This window comes from Hemicordylus capensis, chromosome 6 (genome assembly GCF_027244095.1).
Source record: "Hemicordylus capensis ecotype Gifberg chromosome 6, rHemCap1.1.pri, whole genome shotgun sequence".
In the NCBI taxonomy this organism is placed as follows: Eukaryota; Metazoa; Chordata; class Lepidosauria; order Squamata; family Cordylidae; genus Hemicordylus; species Hemicordylus capensis.
In genome coordinates this window covers 51319384-51344486 of record NC_069662.1, presented here as the reverse complement: position 1 = coordinate 51344486, position 25103 = coordinate 51319384, and the positions used below count along the sequence as shown (strand labels likewise).

Sequence of the window (25103 nt, the reverse complement as noted above, 5' to 3'; positions counted from 1 at the left end):
AGGTAGAGGAATAGATGTGCAGACAAGTGCTAACAGTTCTTCCTCACTTATTAAATTATGTGATTTTAACATATTAGACTACTTGTATTTCGTAGGAGTGAGCTGAAAGGAGGTCACTTTGGTAGCGTCAAAAAATCCCTTTCAGGGATTTTCAGGGATTCTTTGATTTAAGGCAGTGGTTCCCAACCTGGGTTTCTCCAGATGTTGCTGAACTATAACTCCCAGCATCCACAACTGCAATACATTATAGCTGGGGATGCTGGAAGTTGTAGTTCAGCAACATCTGGAGGAACCCAGGTTGGGAACCACTGATTTAAGGTCACCTTTAGTGTAATCTCCCCTCCTCACAAACACACACACACCATCACCACAACCATAACACATCTGGCAAGTAAACTATTTACTAGTGCGATTTAAGCCATTCAATGATATTTTCATGCAGAAAATTTAAATCAGCTATAGCCTAAGATAAAAACATCTATTGTCCTCAATAGTCATTTGAGTTCTCTGCTGCCTTCTTCTGCATTTAGCATGCACAAATGACAAAAAGAACAGGCAAAAGAAGTTCATTGGCACTGTGCCACATAAAATTCTCTTCTGCAATGTAAACCTCGTGTATGAAAATGTTCTAAGTCCCTGGTTGGCAACTAATTTTTAACAAAGGCCTTATGATATTTTCAGCTAGTGGTTAGAGTGCTGGACTAGGACTGGGAAGACCCGAGTTCAAATCCCCATTCAGCCATGAAACTCACTGGGTGGCCAGTCATGTATCTATCAGCCTAACCTACCTCACGGGGTGGTGTGAGGATAAAAATAAGCATGTATATAAATACTTGGGATATAAATGTAAAAGACAACAACACAACAAGACAAAAACACTGGTTCCCTGCACTGATTCAGTCCTATGCAAATGAAGAGATAAACATAAGGCTCTTTCAGAGGGTTAACATTAACCGTGGCTTTGGCAATTATCCTCTTATGTATCTTGCCTGCTTGCTCCACTTGCCTGTGTCGTGGCTTGTACGTGGCAGTGAGCGGCTGATGTGCCTAATAAGGTGGAGGATCTGCCAAGGCTCCCGTTTCTGTTCACACATGGTATGGGTGGTGGTTAGAGAGCCTTTGCCTGTGTCTCAGCTCAGAAAGAAGGTCCATCATAGTGAGAAGGGGTGTTAGTGCTTGGAACTAGTGGCTATGCTTTGAGCTGGATCACACCTCTGGGCTGCCAGTTGCCAATTCCTACCCTAAGTTTTTCCCCTGTTGCCCGCTAGTTTGAAACCACCAGATAACCACTGCCTGCCAATGTTTGGCTACAAGCATGTCCTAGCGCTCACGGATGAGGTGGAGCGTTTCAATGAGGAGGTGAAGAAGCAAAATGTGTCGAGGAACCGTGATGCTCCCGAAGGAGGGTTTGATGCCATCATCCAAGCAATTGTCTGTGATGTAAGCTCCTGCTCTTTGTCATGGGTTAGTGGGGTAATGTGACTTCATAATTTCCCAATAGATTGTGAAGCTCTTTGCACAAGCTTCTGTCAGGTCTGCGGGGAGAGTGGGCTTAGCCTGCAATCCCCGCAGATGATCCTGCCCAGAGCCCTGGGCATTGCCGGCTCTGACACAGAGCTGGCAGGGGTGGTGGGGATTGGGGACCAGCCAGCCCCCAGAAGTTCCAGGATGCACTGGAGAGACCCCCGAGGCCTGGAGGCTGCTTGCAGCCTCCTGGTTGGGGGTCTACTCATGTCGCCGCGCGCCACAGCAACACACAAGCAACAAAATGAGGCTAACCGAGCACTTGCCCCATTAACCTCATTTAAGGGGAGGGACCCCCGAGTTGGGGAGGCTGCTTTCAGCCTCCCGGTTGGGGTCTACTCATGTGTCGCTGTGTGCTCTGGCAACACATGAGCAACAAAATGAGGTTAATGAAGCACTCGCTCTGTTAACGTCATTTAAGGGGGCAGTGTTTTAGGCGGGCTAGCCACCTTGGGAGCACTGGGCTTGCCTGTGAGCCCGGTGGTTCCCACGATCAATGGAAAGCAGGCTAAGCACTCTTAGCCTGCTTTCCGTTGATCGTGGTAATAGCCTCTGTGTGTCATGCCAATGGAGGAGAGTTAGTTGGGTTTTCCACCTCAGGCACCCAGAAGTCTACTGGGTGTATGGGGTATGGCCATTATCATCAGCAGAAAAGCAGTGCACTAATCACTAGCCTCTCCAGAACTATTTGTCTTATTGACCCACAGAAAAATGTCCAGACACAATTATTCAGTTAATGTTATAGAAATACTTTAATATGCTTACCACTGGACAAGATGAATGCAATCATTTTCAGCTTGCTGAAGTAACCAGGTCTTGGAGAGGTAGTGCGGCACTTTCTCTGCAGAACTGGCAACACCTCCCTTTCTCTACCACTCTTATACCCATTCCGTTCCCACAACGGAACCCTTAGAACGTGTTACCCTTGACCTTTACTTGTTTATCAGAATATTGATTTACTAGAACCCTTATTCCTTGACCTTTCCTTATTCCTTGACTTTGCATATCACCTGATATGTGTACGTCAATTGTGGGTGTTCCCTTTCTGTATCTAAGCAGAGAACATTCTTTGATGTAGATGAATATCACTTTTGTGGTGGGCTATATGCTTCCCTAACACACCTAGTTTGATACTATTGATGGAATAACTGAAAGCTGACAGTTGACCTAGAAATTATGAATGTAGGCCTTTTGTCATAAGATGAGTTTGATCAGAACCATGGAACTTGACCTTGTGTGGAAAATGGAGTTATAGATATAGAAAATAAGACTCTGACCTTTTGCAGAGAGCTGAAATTATAGTTCAGAAGTTACACTTCTGGTGGGGTTTAGTTTGACTGTTCCGTCTGCCCTCTGCAGGGGTGGTGGACTGATTAGTGGTATATAAATTTAACAATAAAATAAATTAATAAATACTGCTCTTTTAAAGTTCAACAGCCATTCCTAACCAAGCGAACGCCTCACCTATCTGTGATTTTATTACTGGTCTATTAATATTAATAATGTGCTAGATTGATAGTAAATATTTACCCAATTAATAGATTGTGCACTTAAAAGATGAATCTTTCTATTGCCCTAACTATGAGGCTAAAAGGGGATAACTAATGGGGGATAATTGATGTTGGGTATGTGCCCTTGAAGGCTTCTTTCTGGTTCTTGCATTTGTGTGCATCTCTGAGGAGATTTTTTTATCTTGCCATTTTTTATTTTGCCACAGGACAAAATTGGCTGGAGGCAGGATGCCTCTCACTTGCTGGTCTTCACTACAGATGCCAAGACACACATTGCTTTGGATGGGAGACTCGCAGGAATTGTGACACCCAATGATGGGCAATGCCACATCGACAACAACAACTTCTATGCAGCTTCTACCACACTGGTAGGAACAGAGTTTTGTAGCCAGAACATAAGAACATAGGAAACTGATATATACTGAGTCAGACCATAGGTCCATCTAGCTCAGTATTGTCTACACAGACTGGCAGCGGCTTCTCCTAGGTTGCAGGCAGGAATCTCTCTCAGCCCTATCTTGGAGATGCCAGGGAGGGAACTTGGAACCTTCTGATCTTCCCAAAGCAGCTTCAACTCCTAAGGGGAATATCTCACAGTGCTTACACATCAAGTCCATGGTTGCAACCAGTAGAAGGTTCATTCCATGGAAGCTGATGTTCCATTTAGAAAAGAATAATAAAACATACTGCATTCTTGTTTGTTTGTTTGTTTGTTTGTTTGTTTATTCGACTTATACACCACCCTTCCAAAAATGGCTCAGGGCAGTTTACACAGAGAAATAAATAAATAAGATGGCTCCCTTATACTTTTGTTTTTGTGTTTGGTGCAGTTGACAGACATGTTGTGTAAGAACTTGAGTATTGATTGATTGATTGATTGATTGATTAAGTGCTGTCAAGTTGGTGTCAACTCTTAGTGACCACATAATTTCCTGGCTGTCCATGGTATCCTCAGAAGTCTTTTCCAGCACCAAAGTTCAAAAGCATCAATGCTTTTTCTATCTTGCTTTTTCAAAGTCCATAGAATGTCATCGGGGAAACCATTGTCCGAACGAATCTAATCTATGTAGGTGTAGACACGTCACAGCATCTAAATATGCTTTCCAAGGCTTTCATTGCAAGACTACCAAGTAGTCTGTGTCTGTGGCATATTTCTTGACAGCTGGATCCTTTACTATTGACGGTTGATCCTAAAAGGCAGATGCTATCCACCACTTCAATGTCTTCATTGTCAATTCTGAGGCTGGTTGCTGTACCCATTGTCATTAGTTTAGTCTTCTTTACATTTACAGGTGAAACTCGGAAAATTAGAATATCGTGCAAAAGTCCATTAATTTCAGTAGTGCAAATTAAAAGGTGAAACTGATATATGAGACAGACGCATTACATGCAAAGCGAGATAAGTCAAGCCTTAATTTGTTATAATTGTGATGATCATGGCGTACAGCTCATGAAAACCCCAAATCCACAATCTCAGGAAATTAGAATATTACATGGAACCAAGAAGACAAGGATTGAAGAATAGAACAATATCGGACCTCTGAAAAGTATAAGCATGCATATGTATTCAGTACTTGGTTTGGGCCCCTTTTGCAGCAATTACTGCCTCAATGCGGCGTGGCATGGATGCTATCAGCCTGTGGCACTGATGAGGTATTATGGAAGACCAGGATGCTTCATCAATTCTGCATTGTTTGGTCTCATGTCTCTCATCCTTCTCTCGGCAATGCCCCATAGATTCTCTATGGGGTCAGGTCAGGCAAGTTTGCTGGCCAATCAAGCACAGTACACTGTATACTTTTCAGAGGTCCGATATTGTTCTATTCTTCAATCCTTGTCTTCTTGGTTCCATGTAATATTCTAATTTTCTGAGATTGTGGATTTGGGGTTTTCATGAGCTGTACGCCATGATCATCACAATTATAACAAATTAAGGCTTGACTTATCTCGCTTTGCATGTAATGCGTCTGTCTCATATATCAGTTTCACCTTTTAATTTGCACTACTGAAATTAATGGACTTTTGCACAATATTCTAATTTTCCGAGTTTCACCTGTAATTGTAGTCCCATTTTTAGACTGTGCTCCTTGACTTTCATTACTAGAGCTTGCAGATCATCCACATTTTCAGCTATCAGAGTGGTGTCATCAGCATAACGCAGACTATTGATGTCCCTTCCTCCAACTTTAAAACCATTCTCATCTTCTTCCAGTTCAGCTTCTCTCAGTATATGTTCAGCATATAAATTGAATAAATAAGGAGAAAGTATACAGCCTTGTCTTACTCCTTTGCCGATCTGGAACCAGTCTGTTTCACCATCTTCTGTCTGGACTGTGGCTTCCTGTCCTGTGTATAGGTTTATCATGAGAACAATTAGATGTTCTGGGACGCCCATTTTCTTAAGGATATTCCACAACTTGACATGGACAACACAATCGAAGGCATTTCTGTAGTCAATAAAGCACATATTGATTTCTTTCTGGTATTCTTTGGCTTTCTCAGTTATCCAGCGTGCATCAGCAATGATGTCTCTTGTTCTTCGGCCTCTTCTGAAACCAGCTTGAACATCCAGCATTTCCCTTTCTACGTAGGGCTCTAATCTGCGCTGGATGATTCTGAGCATTATTTTGTTAGCATGTGAAATTAAGGATACTAGCTGACCCTGCGCAGAGCATCTGTGCGCTCGTTGGGGCTGTCGGTTACCTTTCCCTCCCACCTTCTGCCCCAGTCTCCACTTCCAGGCCCAGCCGCCTCTCCTCCCTACCACCACTTCTGCCCCACCTTCTCCCCCCCCCCCGCCTCTGGGCCTTGCCTCCGTGGTTGAGCTGGGCCCGCAGCTGCCTCTGGCCTCTGTGGCCAGGCCTGCCGCTGCTGCAGCAACCAATCCTCCTGGGTGTGCCTCAGCCAATCAGGCCCGTCCGCCGCTCAGCCAATCAGCTGGGCGCTGGGACGCACATTCCAAGGCACACCTAGGAGAATTATATAGATTGTGCGATAGTTTGCACAATCTGTTAAATCTCCTTTCTTTGGTGTGGGTATGTAGACTGACCTCTTCCAATCTGTTGGCCACTGTGTTGTTTTCCAATTTTGCTGGTATAGTTTGGTTAGAGCCTTGACTGATTCTTCTTCTGTTGCCAGCCATATTTCTGTAGCTATTCCCTCAATTCCTGTAGCCTTCTGACTTGGTAATGACCGGAATGCTTACAACCATTCACTAATAATCATAATCAGTACTAATAGCAATAACATGATTCCACATTTGCTCTAGTCTGGTGGGGAGAAGGAGCGATAGGATTTTGTGAGTGTATAAAACAAACATGGCTACCACCATTTTTGATTGTCATGCCAAGTCAATTTTTTCATGTATTAGGCCTGTGAAATTTCACAGTTGGATTTGGTGTACAAAAAGACCCTAGATCTTTCCCCTCCCATTATCTGTCTCATGCTTTTCCATCACTCACAAGCCCAGCTTCCAGTTCAATCTACTCACCCCCACAGCATTTCTGTCCTGTGAGCAGTGGGCAGAGCTGGGCCTGAAGAAGCAAGCCTGACCTTTGCCTGTCTCACCTTTTCTCCACCCAGAGCAACAGCTTAGTGATGGATGGGGAATGAGGAGGCAGTTGGCATGACAGAGCAGAGCGTGACATAAAGATTTGTTATATGTGTGGAAATCAGCAAAATGCCCATCTTTACTATCTCTGCGTGTGAGGGAATGGGGAAGGGGGAGAGCTGGGCGGGTCAGGGAGGGGGAAAGAGAAATTATTTTTGTTGTGAAGAATCTTAGGAGTATCTGTGCCAGCTTCAGGATCTTGGAGGTTGGGAAAAGTGCATAGGCAAGGCAAACTCATTAGGCCGCTTTATTACACATCCTCTCATGGCAGGATATGATATCTCATTATATCCCGTATCTGTTATATTTTCTTATTTAGAAGTTTGTCCCAGTGGGGATAGAGAGTGCAGGGGTTGGAGTCAGAGTGGAAGAAAGGGGGGCAGGAAGGAGAAGGAGAAAATGGAGTTGTTTCTGAATAAACTCTTAGTTAAATGTATACAAGATTCTGTGTTTGTGAGGGAAGCAGCTATAAAACAATGACCTTTCTTGGTGTGCCTTATTACAAAGTGAGAATTAGGTGGTAGGCCCTCTGTCAAGGCAGTGGGTCTACTGTTCATTTTAGCATTTTTCAGATCTTCTCAGTATCCGAAGCTGGCCCTAGAGGGTATGCTGTATGTCTATGCACATAGAAGCATTGCACCCACTGAGGTATCCCTGTCAGTGGAGGCTAGATATATACAGTTTGGGGGGATAGAAGGAAAAAGGTTTTGCCCTCAATCAGGGGCATAGCTAGGAGAGAGGGGCCCCGTGTTCATCCTTCTCTCTGGCGGCCCCCCAGAGTGAGGAAGATAATGAAGAAAATAGGGAGGTATGGAGCTGGAGGGCCCTCAGGAGCTGGGGGCTCGTGTTCTTTGAACCCTTTCACTCAATTATAGCTACGCCCCTGCCCTCAATGCAACAGGGTCATTAAGGGCAGCACTTTCCCCCATAAGAATGACTGGCATCCATATGCTGATTTGGGAGCAAAAGAAGGGACACAGTCAAGGATATCATTAGGATGGGTCAAGCTTGCCCCCTTGGTGAGCTTTGCCATTGAGAGCATGAAACATGCTTGTACCTGCATAGGTGCATCAATTCATCTGTACAGCCCCATACTGGATTCTGTTACTTGGTCTTGCTAACAGTAAGACTGTATATTGGGAATGTGACAGTATGTTCGAAGAGTGGGATGCTATACTGAGATCTTGCTTACACACATACACACCTTGTATGGATATAACTTATTCTGTACTGAAGGTCAAGCAAATATTTTTTGTTTTTATTGCAAGCTTCCTTGTACTTATTTTAATAAGGAAAGATGGGGGTAAATCTACTATTAAAACACAGAAGTATTCCCAGAATTAAAAAAATTAATACTGAGTCCCAGTGAGTATTAAATGGCTTTTCTGTTTCTCCCTTTTGCTCTCCCCACCAAGGACTATCCATCGCTTGGTCTCATGGCAGAGAAATTGTCCCAGAAAAACATCAACTTGATCTTTGCTGTGACTCACACCATTGTGGCTCTTTACCAGGTAAGAATTCTTGTTTGCTGAGAGATTATTGTGGGGAGGTCACACCAATGGCTATCTGCGTCCTGCTCTGCTTTCCTGTTGTCTGTAATTCCCTGTTAAGAAGGCTAACATAACAAGCGGTTTCAAAAAGACTAAAACGTTCAGCTTGCATGCCGTCATCAGCCACATTTTAGGTTTTCAGAAAAATCATGACGAGTACAGGAAGTCAAATCCTCAGCTAAATTTTCTTTACTGCTGTTTTGTCCACTGACTGGAAGCTTCCGCTGTTTCCTTTTCAGAGCTACAGTGAGCTGATCCCTGGCACTACTGTGGGGATCCTGTCGACAAATTCCAACAATGTTTTGCAACTCATTTTGGATTCATATAGTGTGAGTACATGGACGGCGATATGTGGAAGTGTCGGTGTGTCGTCAGATTGGCCCAGCGACTGAGGCATATTTGACATTAGGCAACCACTTCAGATGTCAGCTTTTCAGGGCTAGCTGCCTTAATGTCTTTTATTATTGTTGTTTCTTTTCCACTTTTTAATAAAATGTTCTCAGAGCAGTTTGTCTTGAGGAGAGAGAGCCAGTGTGGCATAGTGATTAGAGTGTTGGACTAGGACTGGGGAGGCCTGAGTTCATATCCCCGTTCAGCCATGAGACTCACTGTTTGACTCTGGGCCAGTCACATCTCTCGGCCTAACCTACCCCACAAAGCCGGTCCAGATGATGTAAACTGGGATTTACAGCCCAAAATGAGGGTCTAGTTTCAACCCTCTGACCCCATGTGATTATGCCGGCCTGGGAATGGAGCACTGGGGAAACAGGGCCCAGGTGGTCCATGCGTGCTCATTGACTTCCATACTCCCCATACAACTCCATACTCTGCATAGACTGCCACTCAGACAGTTCATTAATGGTCTAATGTTTCATTGGGTGGGGGGGGGCTTCTTGGAAAAAATTGTGGCCAGTAAGCTGAGAAGTTTGTCAGAATTTCTCAGGCCTCACTGAACATTGCAGAAATTGGCCTCCCATTTTCTCCTTCTGAGATCAGCTCTTGAATGCGACAGCAGAATTACTAATGAATAGCCTGTTACTTGCTTCTTGAATAACTTCTCTTAATTGTTCCTTAACATCCATTTGTGTGTGTGTGTGTGTGGTTCATTTCTGATTTCCTTTCCTCCTGTTATCACTTGTTGTTGTTCATGTTGTTTATATAGTGAGAGAGCACTATTGAACTCTGCCACTGAACTGTGGTCTCTACCATGGGAACTAGGTTCAACTGAGAGATTGTGACTTGCCCAATGCATTTGACTGAGCAAATTAAATCCTGGTCACAGCTACACTGTGCTACACACCATCACACTATCTGTTCTATACCTTGGACTCTTCCAGACAATGATATATTTTGTAGGGATGTGCATAAATTGATTTTTTTAATTTGATTTGTGCACAAAACAAATCACCCCTGATTTGTTTTGTGTCCAAATCTACCCCCGCTGCAAATCGCCTCCGATTCTATTTGTATTTGCTTCTATTTGATTCAGATTTGGACTGATTCAGACCACTTAACAAGGTCCTGGGGCACCAAATTTGGGTGGTGGGTAGGCCCCCATGGGTGCCACCTATCACCCAAATTTCAAGGCTTGATTGATCTTTAATGATTTTTTTAAAAAGTTTTTACTGATTTTGAACATTTCCGCCATAGGAAACAATGGGGATTCAAAGTTGCCATATCCTAACCCTAACATGGATCCCCAGCTTTCATTTTTTTAAAAGCTAAGCTCTAGCCCTTGTTCATTTTGACTGTCACTAGACAGTGCCAGCTGTCAACTGCCATGTACCAACTACACACACACACACACACACACACACACACCACCTGCAAGGCAGTGGGGTACTCATTTTAATTTTTAGGAATATTGAACTGTTTAGATTCTTTGGTGTCTAATCACTTTTCCTCATAATGAATCCCTATGAGGATTCATTATACGCCTTCATTTCTTCTGTTCATTTTGACTATCATTGGGCAGTGCCACTGCCAACTGTCAACTGCCATGTGTCAACTACACCACACACACACACACTGGGGTACTCAATTTATTTTTTAGGTATTTTTGAAGTGTTTAGATTCTTTGGTGTCTTCATTACACGCCTTCATTTCTTCTTTTCATTTTTACCCCAATGCTTTGCAGGTGGGGGTGGGGAATTAGTGGCATCCCATATTCCAACTACCCCCACAAGCCACTGGGTACTCAGTTTATATTTTAGGAATTTTTGAGGTGTTTAGACTCTTTGGTGTGTAATGAATCCTCATAGGGATTCATTATGAGGAAAGGTTATTAGAAACCAAAGAGCCTAAACACTTGGAAAAAACAATCCTAGAACATAAACAGAGTAGTACCACTGCCTTGCAGGTGGGAGTGGGGTGTAGTTGGCACATGGCAGTTGACAGCACTGCCAAAAAGACAGTCAAAATGAATAGAAGAAATGAAGGTGTGTAATGAATCCTCATAGGGATTCATTGAGGCAAAGTTATTATACACCAAAGAATCCAAACACTTGAAAAATAGTGACCACACATTTTGCTCCATAATGCCACTTCCACAAGGGCTAGAGCTTAGCTTTTTTTAAAAAAATGAAAGCTGGGAATCTGGGGAAATTAATAGGAGGGATCCGAATCTTGAATCCATTTGAACTGAATTAGGCGCTATTCGATTTGGACTGGAATCTAGCAAATAGACCACAGGGATGATTTGTATTGTGTCCAAATCATCCAAATCAGCTAGATTTGGGTACAAATTGATTTGTACCTGAATCAATTTGCACATCCCTAATATTTTGTAGCTTTTCAAGTGCTGCCTTACTTTAAGGATGGGCTTACTCTCAGGCTCCAATTGCCTGTGTTGAGTTCTAAAGAAACCCATCATGTCTCCTTGCAAGTTTTGGTGCTCCAGCCAGCTGGGGAGCACTGTCCCTGTGTGATTTTTGTTTTGTTTTGTTTAGGATTGACTGCCAGACAGCATTTATTTTCTTGAGACAGACACCTGAAGCCTGAGAGGGAGCCCATCCTTAAGTAAGGTGGAAGCTTGAAAACCTATAGAATAAACTGCCATCTGAAAAGCCCCTTGAACTGACTTGAGAGATGGGAAGGGGGAAGGGATCAAAGTATAAGGCATGGAGTCAAATGTATAATTCAGAACTTTCAAACTATTCAGTTTGGGCTTACCCAATTTCAAATTTGGAAGGTTTTTGTGTTTTTAGGTGAGGTTTCCTTCCATCCATGACCTGAGGCTGAGATATTCTCCTTATTGTCTCTCACTTTTTCAGAAAATCCGTTCCAAGGTCGAACTGGAAGTACGGAACCTTCCAGAGGAATTGTCCCTGTCATTCAATGCCACCTGCCTGGATAATGAAGTCATTCCTGGAGTTAAGTCCTGTGTTGGTCTGAAGATTGGAGACACAGTGAGTTGCAGAGGGGGTGGACAGCCCTAGGGCTCTAATAGTTACAGAAGACTGGGTTCTCAATTTCCCCTGGCCTCCACCACCAGTCTTAAAAGATTTACAAAAGATTTAAAAGCCTAGGCAACAGAAATGTGTCAGTACAATGTTCCAGTCATTTTCCTGCCCTTCTTCATGAAGTCTTCCCCACGCCTACCCCAGGATTAAGCACACACCCCCACTTCTCATCTGTCTATTCTGCCCTCTATGTGTCACCTCTGCATTTACCTTATGAGCAGGGAGCTTTATATTTTGTGTGTCCAGTCAACTGTGTCTACCTTGCGAGAGACAAAAAGAGTTACAAAAAATACTCTGCTCTTTCGTGGCTCTCACTTTCTCCTTAAAGAATCCAGGGAGATAGGAGAGAACTATAGCTAAATATGTTAGTAATACTTTAAGAATTATAATGCTTGATCATGTACCCAACCAGAAAATGGCAGAAGCATGTCCAGCAGTCAGCTAGGGACAAACTGCCAGTGCAAATACACCCTTAGTCATGTTAGGATGTGTGTGACGGAATACTGGGAAGAGTGTGTGACAGAGGATGGAATTATCAATTACCTCAGCAACCACATGTTTGCAAACCTCTGTGTGGTGGTCGGCTGAAGCCCCTGTGGTGCCGGAGGCAGGGGACACTATGCTGCATTCCCCATATTGTGAGAAGCACACTGGCCAAAATGCTCCCCTTCCCTGATATCCTTTTTGATCCCTATAAAGTACTTTGCACACTGTGCAAAATGTCTCCCCCTGTGCCTTCCCTTCTACAAAACTCCATACTAATGCCTCATCTCTCTTTTGCTCTCTTCCTTCCTTCCCGACAGGCTTTCCCTTCCCACTCATCTTGAGCTGCTCTGCCTCCATCTTTTTCCTCTACTCCTGCTCTAGCTTTTGAAAAGGCAGGCAGAGTGAGGAGGAGGAGGAAGTGCTTTTTTACTGGAGAGTAGAGGGCTGGTATCTCTGAGATTCTATATGCCAGCACTACTTTCCAGCTTAAAGCGCTTCCTCTTTCCGATCCCTTACCCAGCCTGGATTTTCAAAAGGAAGCACAGGAGTGGAGGATGGGGTCGGAGGAAAAGGCATGATTAGCACGCTACTGCCGAGTGGGCATTTCCATACAGGACAGCAGCCCAGCAGGGTAAGCAGGGGCCACGAGGTGAGGTGAAATGGGCCTGCTGAACTCCTGTGCCCACCACCTGAGGCCATCACTTCACCATACCTAATGGATGGTCTACCTCTGCATTGCTGGGATCAGCAGGCATTAGAATAAGGGCTGCTCAACTTTGGCTCTCCTGCAGATGTTTGTTTGTTTATTTATTGTTAAATTTATATACTGCCTTTCATTAAAATAATCACAAGGCGGTTCACATAGAAAAAGTTAAAACGAGACTATAAAAATTACACAATTAAAATATGATGTGTTGGCTTGTGACTCCCATAATCCCTGGCTATTGGCCACTGTGGCTGGGGATTATGGGAGTTGTAGTCCAAAAATAACCGGGGAGGGCCCTAAATTGAGCAGGCCTGCGTTAGCAAGAGAACCCTACCCCTGCCGGCTTTCTTCTGCAATCTCTCCCAAACCCAGGTTTCTTTTTCTTCCAGTCAGGCCTGTTTCTGAGCTTGGAGCCCAGCTAGGGAAAAATACAAGTTAGAAATGGTTTGAGGAAGGGTTGTATAAAAGGGGAAAGAATGGGTGGAGGAAGAGTTAAGCAGTATTTCTCTTGTCTGTCAGCCCCCCCACCCCCCCGCCAACCAAATGCTCCCACACATGCCAGGGGCACATGGGATTGGGAACCCTATGTTTACTTCTTAACATCATCATCATCATCATCATAACAACAACAACAACAACAAAAGACCTTGAAGAGCACCTTAACACCATAGGGGCCACAGAAATCACCATCAGCCAATTACAAAAAGCAGCTTTACTGGAAACAGCCTATATTTTGCGACAATATCTATAATAACCAACAGTATTGATGATAAAATTCTGGCATCCCAGGTCCTTGGGAAGGACTCGATGTCTGGATAAAACAAACCAGTCAATAACACCTGTCTGACTGTGTAAACAAGAAATAATAATAATTCGATTTCTATACCGCCCTTCCAAAAATGTCTCAGGGCAGTTTACAAAGAGAAATAACAAATAAGATGGCTCCCTGTCCCCAAAGGGCTCACATTCTAAAAAGAAACATGAGACACACACCAGCAACAGTCACTGGAAGTACTGTGCTGGGGGTGGATAGGGCCAGTTACTCTCCCCCTGCTAAATAAAGAGAATCACCATGGTAAAAGGTGCCTCTTTGCCCAGTTAGCAGGGGTTTCACCTGAAGTGAGACTTTTGGAGCCTAGTTATTGTATGGAGGGAGATGATTCAAAGGAATGTTTTAGGAGATTTCCTGTGAGCAGTTCTGCCTGTGTTCCCTTTCCCAGGTGAGCTTCAGTATCGAGGCAAAGGCGCGTGGTTGCCCTCAGGTACAGAAGAGGACGTTTACCATCAAGCCAGTGGGCTTTGAGGACAGCCTGACAGTGGAGGTGAACTTCGATTGCGATTGTAGTTGCCAGCAGGATGCCCAGCCTAACAGCGACAGCTGTAACCACGGCAACGGCACCTTTGAGTGCGGGATGTGCCGCTGCTACCCGGGCCGGCTAGGCTTCCACTGCGAGTGCTCGGAGGAGGATTACAGTCCTTCCCAGCAGGACAACTGCAGCCCCCGTCTGGGGGAACCTCCCTGCAACCAACGTGGGGAATGCATCTGCGGCCAGTGTGTTTGTTACAATAGTGGCTTTGGCAAGTTCTCTGGCAAGTACTGCGAATGCAACGACTTCTCCTGTGTCCGCTTCAAGGGAGAGCTGTGCTCTGGTGAGTGGGATCTGTCCAGGGGCTTGGGAGAGGCTTTTTAAAAGTTGAAGACACTTTGAAAGAGGAGTACCACTCATCTCTATTTCTTTCCTGGTCAAACGGTTTAAAAAAAAAATAATAATAATTTATATCCTGTTGTATCCTGTAGGCTCAGAGCAGCTTACAGCCTTTTAAAAAACAATCCTGCTGTCCCCAAGGGGCTTGCAATCTTTTAAAAAAAAAGTTCTCAGAGGGGAATGGGCAGACAACAGTTTGTCCTCCTCAGGCTGATGGAGGGGCCTTGCTGCTTTGCCTGGTCCTCTGCTGCAGCCTGATGGAAATGGCTGTGGAGGACGGGGGGGGTGGGTGAGTGGACTGGTGTTTTAAAACCACCCCCTGCACACCAGAGCTAACAGTGGAACAAAAGAAGCATCTCGTCAACACCATAGGAAGCAATGTCTTTCTCTCAAACCGCTCTCAACCCTCTAGAAATCTATTGTCTATGTCCAGCATCAGAAAATTCTGGAAAATTATTAAAAGTGGTGGGGGGTGGGGAGAAAATTCTGGTAAACTTTAGCCTGATCCTCCAGGGCAGCATTTAAGATATCATAGTGGCAGTGGGGAAGGATGGGGGAGGATGGGGGAGGATTCTGAGAAAATGTTAAGAGTCTAAGATTAAATTGCAGAAAAGCAGTTCATTTTAAGAGCTTGTGCTTTTAATACTCAGAATCAGGGGTGTAAAATTCAGAGAGGGCAATTTGGCACCCAGCTGTCAGCTACCATCAGCAAGCTTGCAGCCTGGCAGCCTCCTGTCTGGTATTCATAGGGACTTGGCAAGTCCCTAGGGCCTAGGAGACACACCACTGGGGTGTGTGTGTGTGTGTGTGTGTGTAAAGGTAAAAAGGGGAGGAAGATCTTCAAGCTGTAATCCCTGGCTGTGGAGAGAGTGAGGAAAAGCCTGGAGGAACCTGTACTTCTGTACAGCAGACCTCCTTTTGTCTTCTACCAAGGAGATTAGAAAGCAACTAAGGAACAATTGGCCTGAACAGTTCAGGTCAAGGAGCACCATGACAGCAAAAGTCTTAGTTTTAGAAAGCTCCACTTTGCCTAAGTGCAGAAGCCTCCACTACACACTGATGCTGGGTGTCAGCCTCACCTTTTCTAGCCTACTTTCCTTAAGGAAGGTAAGCTTATAATCACCTGGCATTCTGTGCATGTGTCCCCGTGTGTGTGTCCCTATCTGCTTGGCAATGCCCTGACCAATATGAACCAAGTTAGGAACAGTTGTTTGTGATGATGTTATCCTCCCCAATTCAAGATGATGGACGCGTAAACGTTTGCAGCACAAGTGGGCTAATTTGTGAACCGCCTAACCAATTTGATTTGTTACAGGTGTAGGGACACTCCAATGGAGTAGTTTGTAATGATGTCCTCCTCAGTACAAGATGGCGGATGCATGAACGTTTGAGGCACAAGAGGGCTAATTTGTGGCCTAACTGATTAGGTGTGAGGCACAAGTGCCCTAACCAGTTTGGACCAAATTTAATACGGTTGTAGTGAGTGACACATAGAGACGCCTCAATGGTGTCGTTTGTGATGATGTCATCCACCCCAATTCAAGATGGTGGACACATAAACATTTGAGGTACAAGTGGGCTAACTTGTGGACCGTCTAACCAATTTGAACCCAATTTGGTATGGTTGTAGTGAGTGACACATAGCGACACCTCAACAGTGTAGTTTGTAATGATGTCATCCACCCCAATTCAAGATGGTGGATGCATGAATGTTTGAGGTGCAAGTGGGCTAACTTGTGAACTGCCTAACGGATTTGGACCAAATTTAGTCCAGTTGTAGGGATAGTAAAAGGAAAGTAGTCAGTTTAGTTCTTACCAGAACTTCTAATATTTTCTTGTAGAATCCTTTGGAAGACTCAATGGGAAGAAATACACTCAGTGTAGAAGGATTTGAACAATGTGTATGCTGTAGGGATGTGCACCAACCACAGTTTGACCCACTGTTTGAGCACAGTCTGGGATTTCATTCCAGAAGCTTTAAGAAAAAAGAGAGCAAGTCCTTATCTGCTCTCCATCACCCCTTCCTGCTGGAGTGGCACATGTTCCAAAATGCTCCGGATGGCGCCAGCACGCACATGATGTCCGTTCATGCATTGACACCATTGCATGGTCAGCAACACCATGCTGACCATGCAAATGGCACCCGCACATGCGTGGACACCATGTCCATGCTGGTGCTACGTGGAGCTTTCTGGGATGTGTGCCACCCCAGCAGGAAGCTGGAAGGGGTAGCGCAGAGCAGGTAAGGACCTGCTCTCCTTTTTAAAAAAGCTCTCGGAATGCAGTCTGGAACTGTGTTCGGACTGTGGGTCAAACTGTGGTTCGTGCAAATCCCTAGTATACTGAATGTATTTCTTAGCATTGGGGCTCGTTAGCTGCTTTTTGACCCACTCTTATTAGCTTTAATATATTCGTGTTGATTCATGTAGTAAAGTTTATCCCCCCACCCCAACTTTGGCTTTGATCTGCAAGGTATCTACTATGGGACTAACTATGTGGTGGGGGGATGTAGTGTACACTGCCTGGAAATATATACTAAAAAGCCCCCACCCCACCCCAGAGAACTTAAAAGTCTACACTCCTGCTCAGAATAACTATAGGAGTGTTATCAGCCCAAGTATGGTGGCTGCCCTTTTTAAAACAAAGGGATTTGTGACCTTTGGTATACCAATAGTATTTTCTTATTTTATCTATCTATCTATCTATCTATCTATCTATCTATCTATCTATCTATCTATCTATTTGATTTCTATACTGCCCTTCCAAAAATGGCTCAGAGCAGTTTACACAGAGAAATAATAAATAAATAAGATGGATCCCTGTCCCCAAAGGGCTCACAATCCAAAAATATAAGGTATCTAATATAGAAGCCTATTGAATGGTTTATAATAATCACTCAGTGCATAGCACCAGTGAGCTGACCAGAAATAAAGGTACTCCCCTGAGGAATAATCTTATGAGGTCTGAAAAATCCATGAGGATGGTGCCCCTCCTTAAATGGTGTACCCGCTGGTTCTTACTTCTGTGCCTAAGAATGAGGCCTTAAAGGGCAAACTGTTAACAAATGCTGAGCTTTGGTGTGCAAATAGTTATATGACAGCCACATATTTCCTCTGTTTAAATTCACCACAAACATGCTTCTTTTCTATTTAAACAAAGTAGATCAGAAAGTTTTTTTGGGATTAAGTTTTAGGGGAGAGAGGAGGAAGAGCAAGATTATGGAGTTTGGATCTAGGAGGGGATTCAAAGTAAATGTAACTTTGGCCTTGCTTCCTAAGGGGCCCTGGAGTCTCCTGGCTGGCAGAATATCTTTTGAGTTTGGGAGCTCTACTAGTCACAATGCAATACATGCATACTAAGTTCTTTGTGTTTTCCCATGGCAGGTAGGATTCACAACAGGATACATTTTATTGGATGTTGAGAATCTGACAAGCTTGAGGTTTACACCAAGCCCCTGTTCAGGCAAGAACTGGATCTGTGAAACTCCTTGAAGAGTTCTGTGTAAACTGAAAATTTGCTGCTTATGCAAAAGGGGAGGATAGGATACCACTTCAGCAGTGCTTCCAGCCCTGTGATTTCTGACACTGATGCAGGCTAGGATAATGTTTGCTTTGGGGGAGGAGGAAAGAACTGTGTGGGTTTGGCTTTCTGCATGGTTCCAGAACCCAGGATGGCTGTGCAAGTGACTCAGAATAATAAAAGAATGAGGAGCAGTTGCTGTGAACTGTGGGAATGAACCTTGTCCTTGTATGGAACTGAACCACACTCCATTCCATGCGGGTTCCTGTGTGTGTTGTGAAATACAACTATAGTTATGCAATGAGTTAGTTAACAGTGTTTCTCATACAGCTGTACGACAGGCAAGCCATCCATTGTGTAACTTGAGTGTTGTGATTCTCTAGAAAAATATTATACAAGTTACTTTGCTAACGCAATTTATTGAATATTGAAATATTGAAAATCCGGGGTATCTACAAACCTATCTTTTGGCCCTAAATCCAAGACCAGATTGGGAGATGAGGCAGCTGCAGTTTCTTCCATCTAACTTCTAGGCATGTGTGCTGTGCAGTAGATGGAGGAATTTAAAGGAGGAAATGGGTGGGATGGAGACTGCGGTTGTCTTGTCTTAACTTTTGATTCAATAGCACAGTGATCAGTACAGGGGAATCTCCAGGTTGCAAACTGGCAACACCAATGGGGCAGGCAAAAAATACATATTCTATCCAGGTATCTTTCTTCATTGCATGCCTACAATGCCACAGTACAGGCACAGGGGGCCACCATCTGGCTAAGCCCGCAGATTCGGTAGATTCCTTCTCAAATGTTAACATTCAGGATGGGACATTTGGATTTTGTATAGGGTTATCGCCATTTCTTAGTGGTACTTCTGAACTTTTCATAGAGGCCTGGCACTCGGCAAATAAGTAGGTGAAGATTTTTTCTGGCATGGAGAGAAAGTAATAGAGAAGGCTTCGTCTGCTAAGTTTCTACATGATTCACTCAAGAGTGGTGTTAAGAAGCACAAGAGACAATAAGGTAGTTCATACAATGATAATTAGAGTAGGACAAGTGTCCTGCCCTAGTTCGGGAGCTGCATGTGCTCCCATTCTTTGATTGTGTGCAAGGGAAACAGCAAAGCTGGAGTGGGAAGAAACGGACATCTGGGAGAGAGGAATTGGGTCGGATAGTGCTGTCTTGCCCAGCTCTTATACCCAGCACTTTACCAAGGTAGGAGGTATTGCTGTCCGGCCCAGCTTCTCTCTCACAGCTGATCACTTCTGCCCCCTCTGACTTGCTATTTCCCTCACACACAATCACAAAACAGGAGCATGCACAGCTTCCAAACTAGAGTAGGACATATGCTCTACCCTAACTATAATTGTGCGAACAGCCTTCATGTTTGCAAACCTAATCCTAAGTGTAGATTTCAGTATGCACACTTGGAATACAAAGATGTTTTGTTGCCATTCCAGATCTGCTCTTGTGTTTGCTTTCCTCCACTGCCCTTCCGTTGACTAAGCTGTTGTCTCTCCTAGTTCATTCCATCCGAGTCATTATTTCTCAGGCGCATGACAAACCCACGACCTGCTTCTCTGGCTTGCATTTTTCCCAGTGTCACTAGAGGCTTTTTCCAACCAGCTGCTCCTTCTTCTACCCTCGCCTCATGATTCACTTCAGTTTCTCATTAACCAGTCTTCCTAGTTATCCTCCCCTGCAGAGGGGATTGTTGCTGTTGCCCTCTGTGTGTGCAGAGGTGGAGTCAGACATCTTGGAGAAAATATTTTCTTTGGATGTTTTTGTGGGGCCTCTGACCTCTTCCCTGACTGTGGCATGTGTGTTCCAGTGCTAATGGCTTAACTGCATCAGTAATCTACAAGGGCCAGTGCCCAGATGAATGGAAATTAAATGCAGGAACAGGCCCTGGTATTTGGCAATACTGACGTAAAGATATTAAGAGTGCACCTTTTTCTTGTCTTTGCCTTTCCCCAACCTCGGGTCCTTCCAGACAGCAAAAAATTGTACAATGTTAAGAACGTGTTTGCAAGTTAGAAGCAAGAGCTTTATCAGCTTCCACACACTCCTGAAGGCTTTTGTCAGCTTTCCCTGTAGGAATCTCATGGGCATTACAGGGATGGTGGGATGGCCTATAGTCACAGGGAGTAGCCATTCCTCTCTCAGTAACAAGTGCCAGGGAAATGACACATTGTTTTGATGTCCATGGGGCATTGTGGGGTGATTGCTGGTGGTGGTGGTTGCGGTGGTTGGGTGGGGAGAAGAAGAGAATGAAGAATTTTAAAGAGCCATCATTGTGGCTGCCCAGAAGGCAGCTGATTTACAATTAGAAGAGAACCTTCTTCTTGGATGCAGGTAAGCCCTCTACCCCACTGCATCAAATGCTCATTTTGATGCATAAAACTCTGTGCATTGGCAACATGGGAGCAAACTGGAGTAATAACTTGCTCAGTGCACAGCCCTAATTAGTTCCCCCACATTATAGACAGGGAGAAATAGTGGCTTACTAAACTACATAGGGCTACACTGCATATGACGTTAAATGTGCCGTGCAGTAGGGGTGTGCACGGACCAGTTCGCAGTTGAACTGGTCCACCGCAAACCAGGTGGTTCAAGATGCTTCATCAGTTTCAGCAGCCCAGCTGGTTGGTCCAACTGAACCTGTTCGCGGAGCAGTAGTTTGGTTCAAATTTGGACTGAACTGCCGCATGTGGTCTACACCCCTACTGTGTAGTTGGAGGCTTGCACTTTCTCTCAAGCAGTAGCTGTGTGGGGGCGCAATTTGGCAAATTGGTGGAGATAGGAGGTATTTCACCCTTTACTTTCACGTTGATTTCCTCTGCCGAAAATCCACCCCAGTGCAATTGTATGTAGCACATGACACTCAAGGTAAAATTGCCATTTTGGGGGTGGGGTTCAGCAGAAAACAGACTGGAAATAAACAATCCCTACCTTCACACTGTGGTCCCGATCCAAATTGTAGCTGCTACTTGTGAGTAAAGACAAGCCTCTAACTGTACGACACATCTAACATTGTGTGGTTTGGCCTTTGTCAAAGATCCTCTTTTGGATGATGATGATGATTTTTTGAGCAATTCTTCCTCTAATTTAAATTGGGCTCCAACATAGGCACATATTCATACTCTGGTTTGCTTTACAGGTCATGGGAAATGCGTCTGCGGTGATTGTGACTGTGACCCTGACTGGACAGGAGCCTACTGCAACTGTACCACTCGGACTGATACCTGCATGTCTGGCAATGGGCTGGTTTGCAGTGCTCATGGGTACTGTGCCTGTGGGAAATGTGTCTGCACCCAGCCTGGCTCTTTTGGGGACACCTGTGAGAAGTGTCCAACCTGCCCTGATGCCTGTACCATCAAGAAGTGAGTAAGGGGTGGGCAAGTTCCAAAACTTCTCCTCCTCCCTTCTTCCCATGATCCACTTGAGTTTTTCAGTCATCATTAACCAATCTATTTGTGTGCTGAAAACCTAAAAGGGCAGCCACAAGGAGTATCCAATCAGGATCAGGGCTGCAGGGCATAAGGAAAGGGGATTTAATCCATTTCCAACTGTGCTGAAATCCTGATGGAAATGCTCTTCCCTCAATTTTCTGTTATCCTCAGGAGGGAAGCTCCCATTGTCACCATTTGCTCCCAGGACTGTTAGCAACTTGGTGGGGTGTGGTATTTTTGTCAGGGGTGCAGCACAGCAGGGAAGGGTTAAACCTCCCCCTCTCTGGGTTCCATAGTCCTAGCCTGACTGCCCTACCACCTGCTATTTAAGTGTGTGTGTTTTTAAAAGAAAGAAAAGAAAACACATATGGGCCAAACGATGTATTTAACCTGATGTAGAGTTTCACACTCTGAAAATTGAGGGTGTGTGTGTGGTTGCTTGCAGTAGGAAAAAAGAAAGATAGCACTGATCTTGAAATCGCCCCCAAACCCCCACAAAAAGGGGTGAACCTTAAAAAGTGCTGAATTGTCCTCAGCATCTTTTGAAGTAAGCTGTTTCAACGTTTACATGCCCCCATCCCAGACCCTGAGATCCGACAACCCTAAATGTGTGTTGGGCTCAAAGAGGGGTCTATCCCTTGGCCAAGTGGAGGGAGCCACTGCAGATCCTGCTAAAAAATCTAGATGCAGCCCTCCTAGGTTTTACAGAGGTGGTACGTGGAGTGGCAGCAGCCAGCAGCCCTCCTGCTTCCCTGTCCTCACTGCACCTGCGTCTTCCTCCTCACAGGGACTGTGTAGAATGTAAGAAGTTTGAGAGGGGGACCCTGATGGAGAAAGATACCTGCAACCGTCACTGCCGTGATGAAATTGAGTTGGTGCAGGAGCTGGGTACGTAAGAGACATGAGTCCTCCTGCAAGAACTGCAGGTTGCTTGTCCTTCTTATGAACTGTGTTTTGTAATGGACTGGATTTCTGTTTTGCCCTTTCCCTCTATGGTTCAAGGTGCCTGCTAGAGGGTTACAGGGTGGCTGGCGTGGCTTGGCTTTAGTTTTGTATTTTGAAGCAGCTTTTCACTCACAGGCCCCTAAACCAGCATATATAATTTTGAAAAATACAAAGAGAGCAATAAAAATGTGCAATAAAACAAACACAGATAAAATTGCACAACAACAACAGTGTAAGCAGCAGCAGCATCAGTCCATCCAAACTGCACAGTGAAAGACAGGTCTTTGTCAGTTGCCAAAATTGCATTAGCGATGAGACAGTGTGGGCCTCCTGGGGCAGAGAATTCCAGTGCCTGGGTGAAACCAATGAGAAGGCCTTGTCCTGGGTGCTTGCCAACCAGACTTCTCCAGGCTTTTCAGCATGGAGAGCAGACCCTATCCAGGTGATCTTAACTGGCAAGTAGATACATTTGAACAGGCAATCCTTAGGATATCTGAGAAGGGGGAAGAACTTTAGAGATATAGACCAGTATCCTAAATTGGACCTGGAACAAATTGGAAGCCTGTTCAAGTGGAGCAGCACAGGTGCAATATGCTCTGTGCCATCAGCCTAGCTGCTTCACATCAGCCTAGCTGTTTCATTTTGCACCAGTTGCAATTTCAAAATACTCTTCAGGGGCAGCTCCACATAGTGTGTGTTGCAATAATCCAAACAGCATGTGACCAAGGCATGGGTGATAGTGGTCAGATCTGTTCCTCTAGGAAGGGTTGCAGCTGACAGATCAACTGGGGCTACACAAGGGCGCTTCTGGCCACAGCTGATTCCCCAGGAGCAGAGCTGTCCAGGAGCACCCCCAGGCTGCATTCCTGCTTTTTCGGAGGGAATAGAATAGGTGGGTACCCCACTCCCCAGTTGGCACTTCTACTGGCCAAGAGCACCTCTGTTGTTTGGATTAAATCTTAGTTTGTTGGTCTATATGTAGCCTATCATTACCTCCAAACACTGATTCTATGGAGTCAGATGACATAGTGAGGCTGTTCATACAAGCAGCTCTACGCCGGCTTGTGCAGCCCTACTGGGTTGCACAAGCATCCCCTACTGGGGTAGGGCTGCTCATGTGAAGCACCAGGATTGTGGTCAGTCCCAGTGCTGTCCTGTCAGGTAGCTCAGGGTTTTTACCTGAGCTTTTACCCAGGTAGAAACATTGCCTAGAGATGTACATATCAGGTGGTATAAAAATATGATCAATAGATAGAAGGGCGCGAGCATACCCTCCCCTCCCCAGGTCCCTGGTGCAGGCAGCCCAAGCAGACACAGAGCCGGATGCCCAGAATGCCCAACTGAAGGGGAATCCCACAATGCACAGTGCTCCTCACACAATGCATGTAGTGATATCTGGAGGCCAGACTGCATTTTCCCGGCCTCCAGGACACCCGCGCTGCTGCGAGCAGTGCAGATCGTTTGGGCGCATGAGTTGCGCAACCTACAAAGAAAAAAAGATCACCGGGGGGCGGGGGGGGAGTAGGAGCACTCTTGCCTTGCCACACAGCCCTTTTTGCCTGGCTAAAAATGTCATGTGAATGACCTTATTGAATCAGAGCAGGTATCATCTGCATATTGATGATACCTGAACCCAAACCACCTGACAGGCTCTACCAACAATTCATGTAGATGTGAAATAAGATGGGGGACAAGATAGGACATTTGGAACGGCAAAAACCACAGGGCTGAACAGGAGTCTCTTCTGGATACCTTCTGGACCCTCTGCTCCCCATAAAACAAAACCCAGCATATTACTGTGCCTCCCAGGCCCAACCTGATAAGGTGGTCCAGAAGGATACCATGGCTGATAGTACTGGACGTTGTTGAGAGGACCACCAGAATGAAAAAGATTCATTTTCCATCCAGCTCCTGGCAAAGATTAGCCAGCAGGGCAATCAAGGCAAGTCTTCCCAGCTGGAAGCCAGAGTGAAATGGGTTAAATACCATTTCATTCAAAACCTTCTGAAGCTGAATTGGCAGCACATGCTCCATCACCTTGCCTTCAAAAAAAAAAAAAAAAAAAAGATTAAAGACCAGCCAGGAATTACCTAGAGTGAAGTGGTCAAGGGGGTGTTTCTTCAGTAGAAGGCCATACCTGCTTCAGCACAAATGGTACTTCCCCGTCTCTTAAAGATGCACTTACTAGGCTAGTCAGTCTTTAACAGGGTAAGACAAACATCCTACCCAAGTTTGGGAGCTGTGTGCACTCTGTTTTGTGATCATGTGCTTTTAAAAAACAAAGTAATGTCGTGGGTGGGGAGTTATCATCTATGAGGCTCTTGCTGGGTAGGAGAGCTTTCCCTCCTACCTCATTAAACAGCTGGGTACAACTGCTGGGTTAGGATGAAGCCTTCCTGCCCAGTAGGAACCTCACAGATGAACACTCCCCCGTTTTTCAAAAGCACACAATCACAAAATGAGAGCACGTGACTACCATCCTTCTCTTTGCCGGATGTTTAGAGCTGAAAAAGAAAGCATTTCTTCATGCAGTGTATAACATATGGAATTAATTAACACAGTTAGCAGCAATGACCTCCACTAAGTGGCTTTCAAAAGCAAATGAGTCAAATTCATCAAGGAGGGTAGGTCTGTCAGTG

The 25103-nt window shown here is 44.9% G+C and overlaps 1 protein-coding gene across 5 annotated transcripts in view; it reads left to right on the top strand.

The window, feature by feature from the left end:
• The window catches only part of ITGB3 (integrin subunit beta 3), a 72544-nt gene that overhangs the window by 39037 nt on the left and 8404 nt on the right, over window positions 1-25103 (top strand). For all 5 annotated transcript variants that reach the window (XM_053265621.1, XM_053265620.1, XM_053265625.1 and 2 more), the window contains 8 exons: window positions 1269-1440; window positions 3242-3403; window positions 8061-8156; window positions 8435-8524; window positions 11468-11602; window positions 14069-14498; window positions 21228-21450; window positions 22307-22407. In XM_053265621.1, the coding sequence (XP_053121596.1) occupies window positions 1269-1440; window positions 3242-3403; window positions 8061-8156; window positions 8435-8524; window positions 11468-11602; window positions 14069-14498; window positions 21228-21450; window positions 22307-22407 (1409 nt within the window). The remainder of the gene's footprint in view (window positions 1-1268; window positions 1441-3241; window positions 3404-8060; window positions 8157-8434; window positions 8525-11467; window positions 11603-14068; window positions 14499-21227; window positions 21451-22306; window positions 22408-25103) is intronic.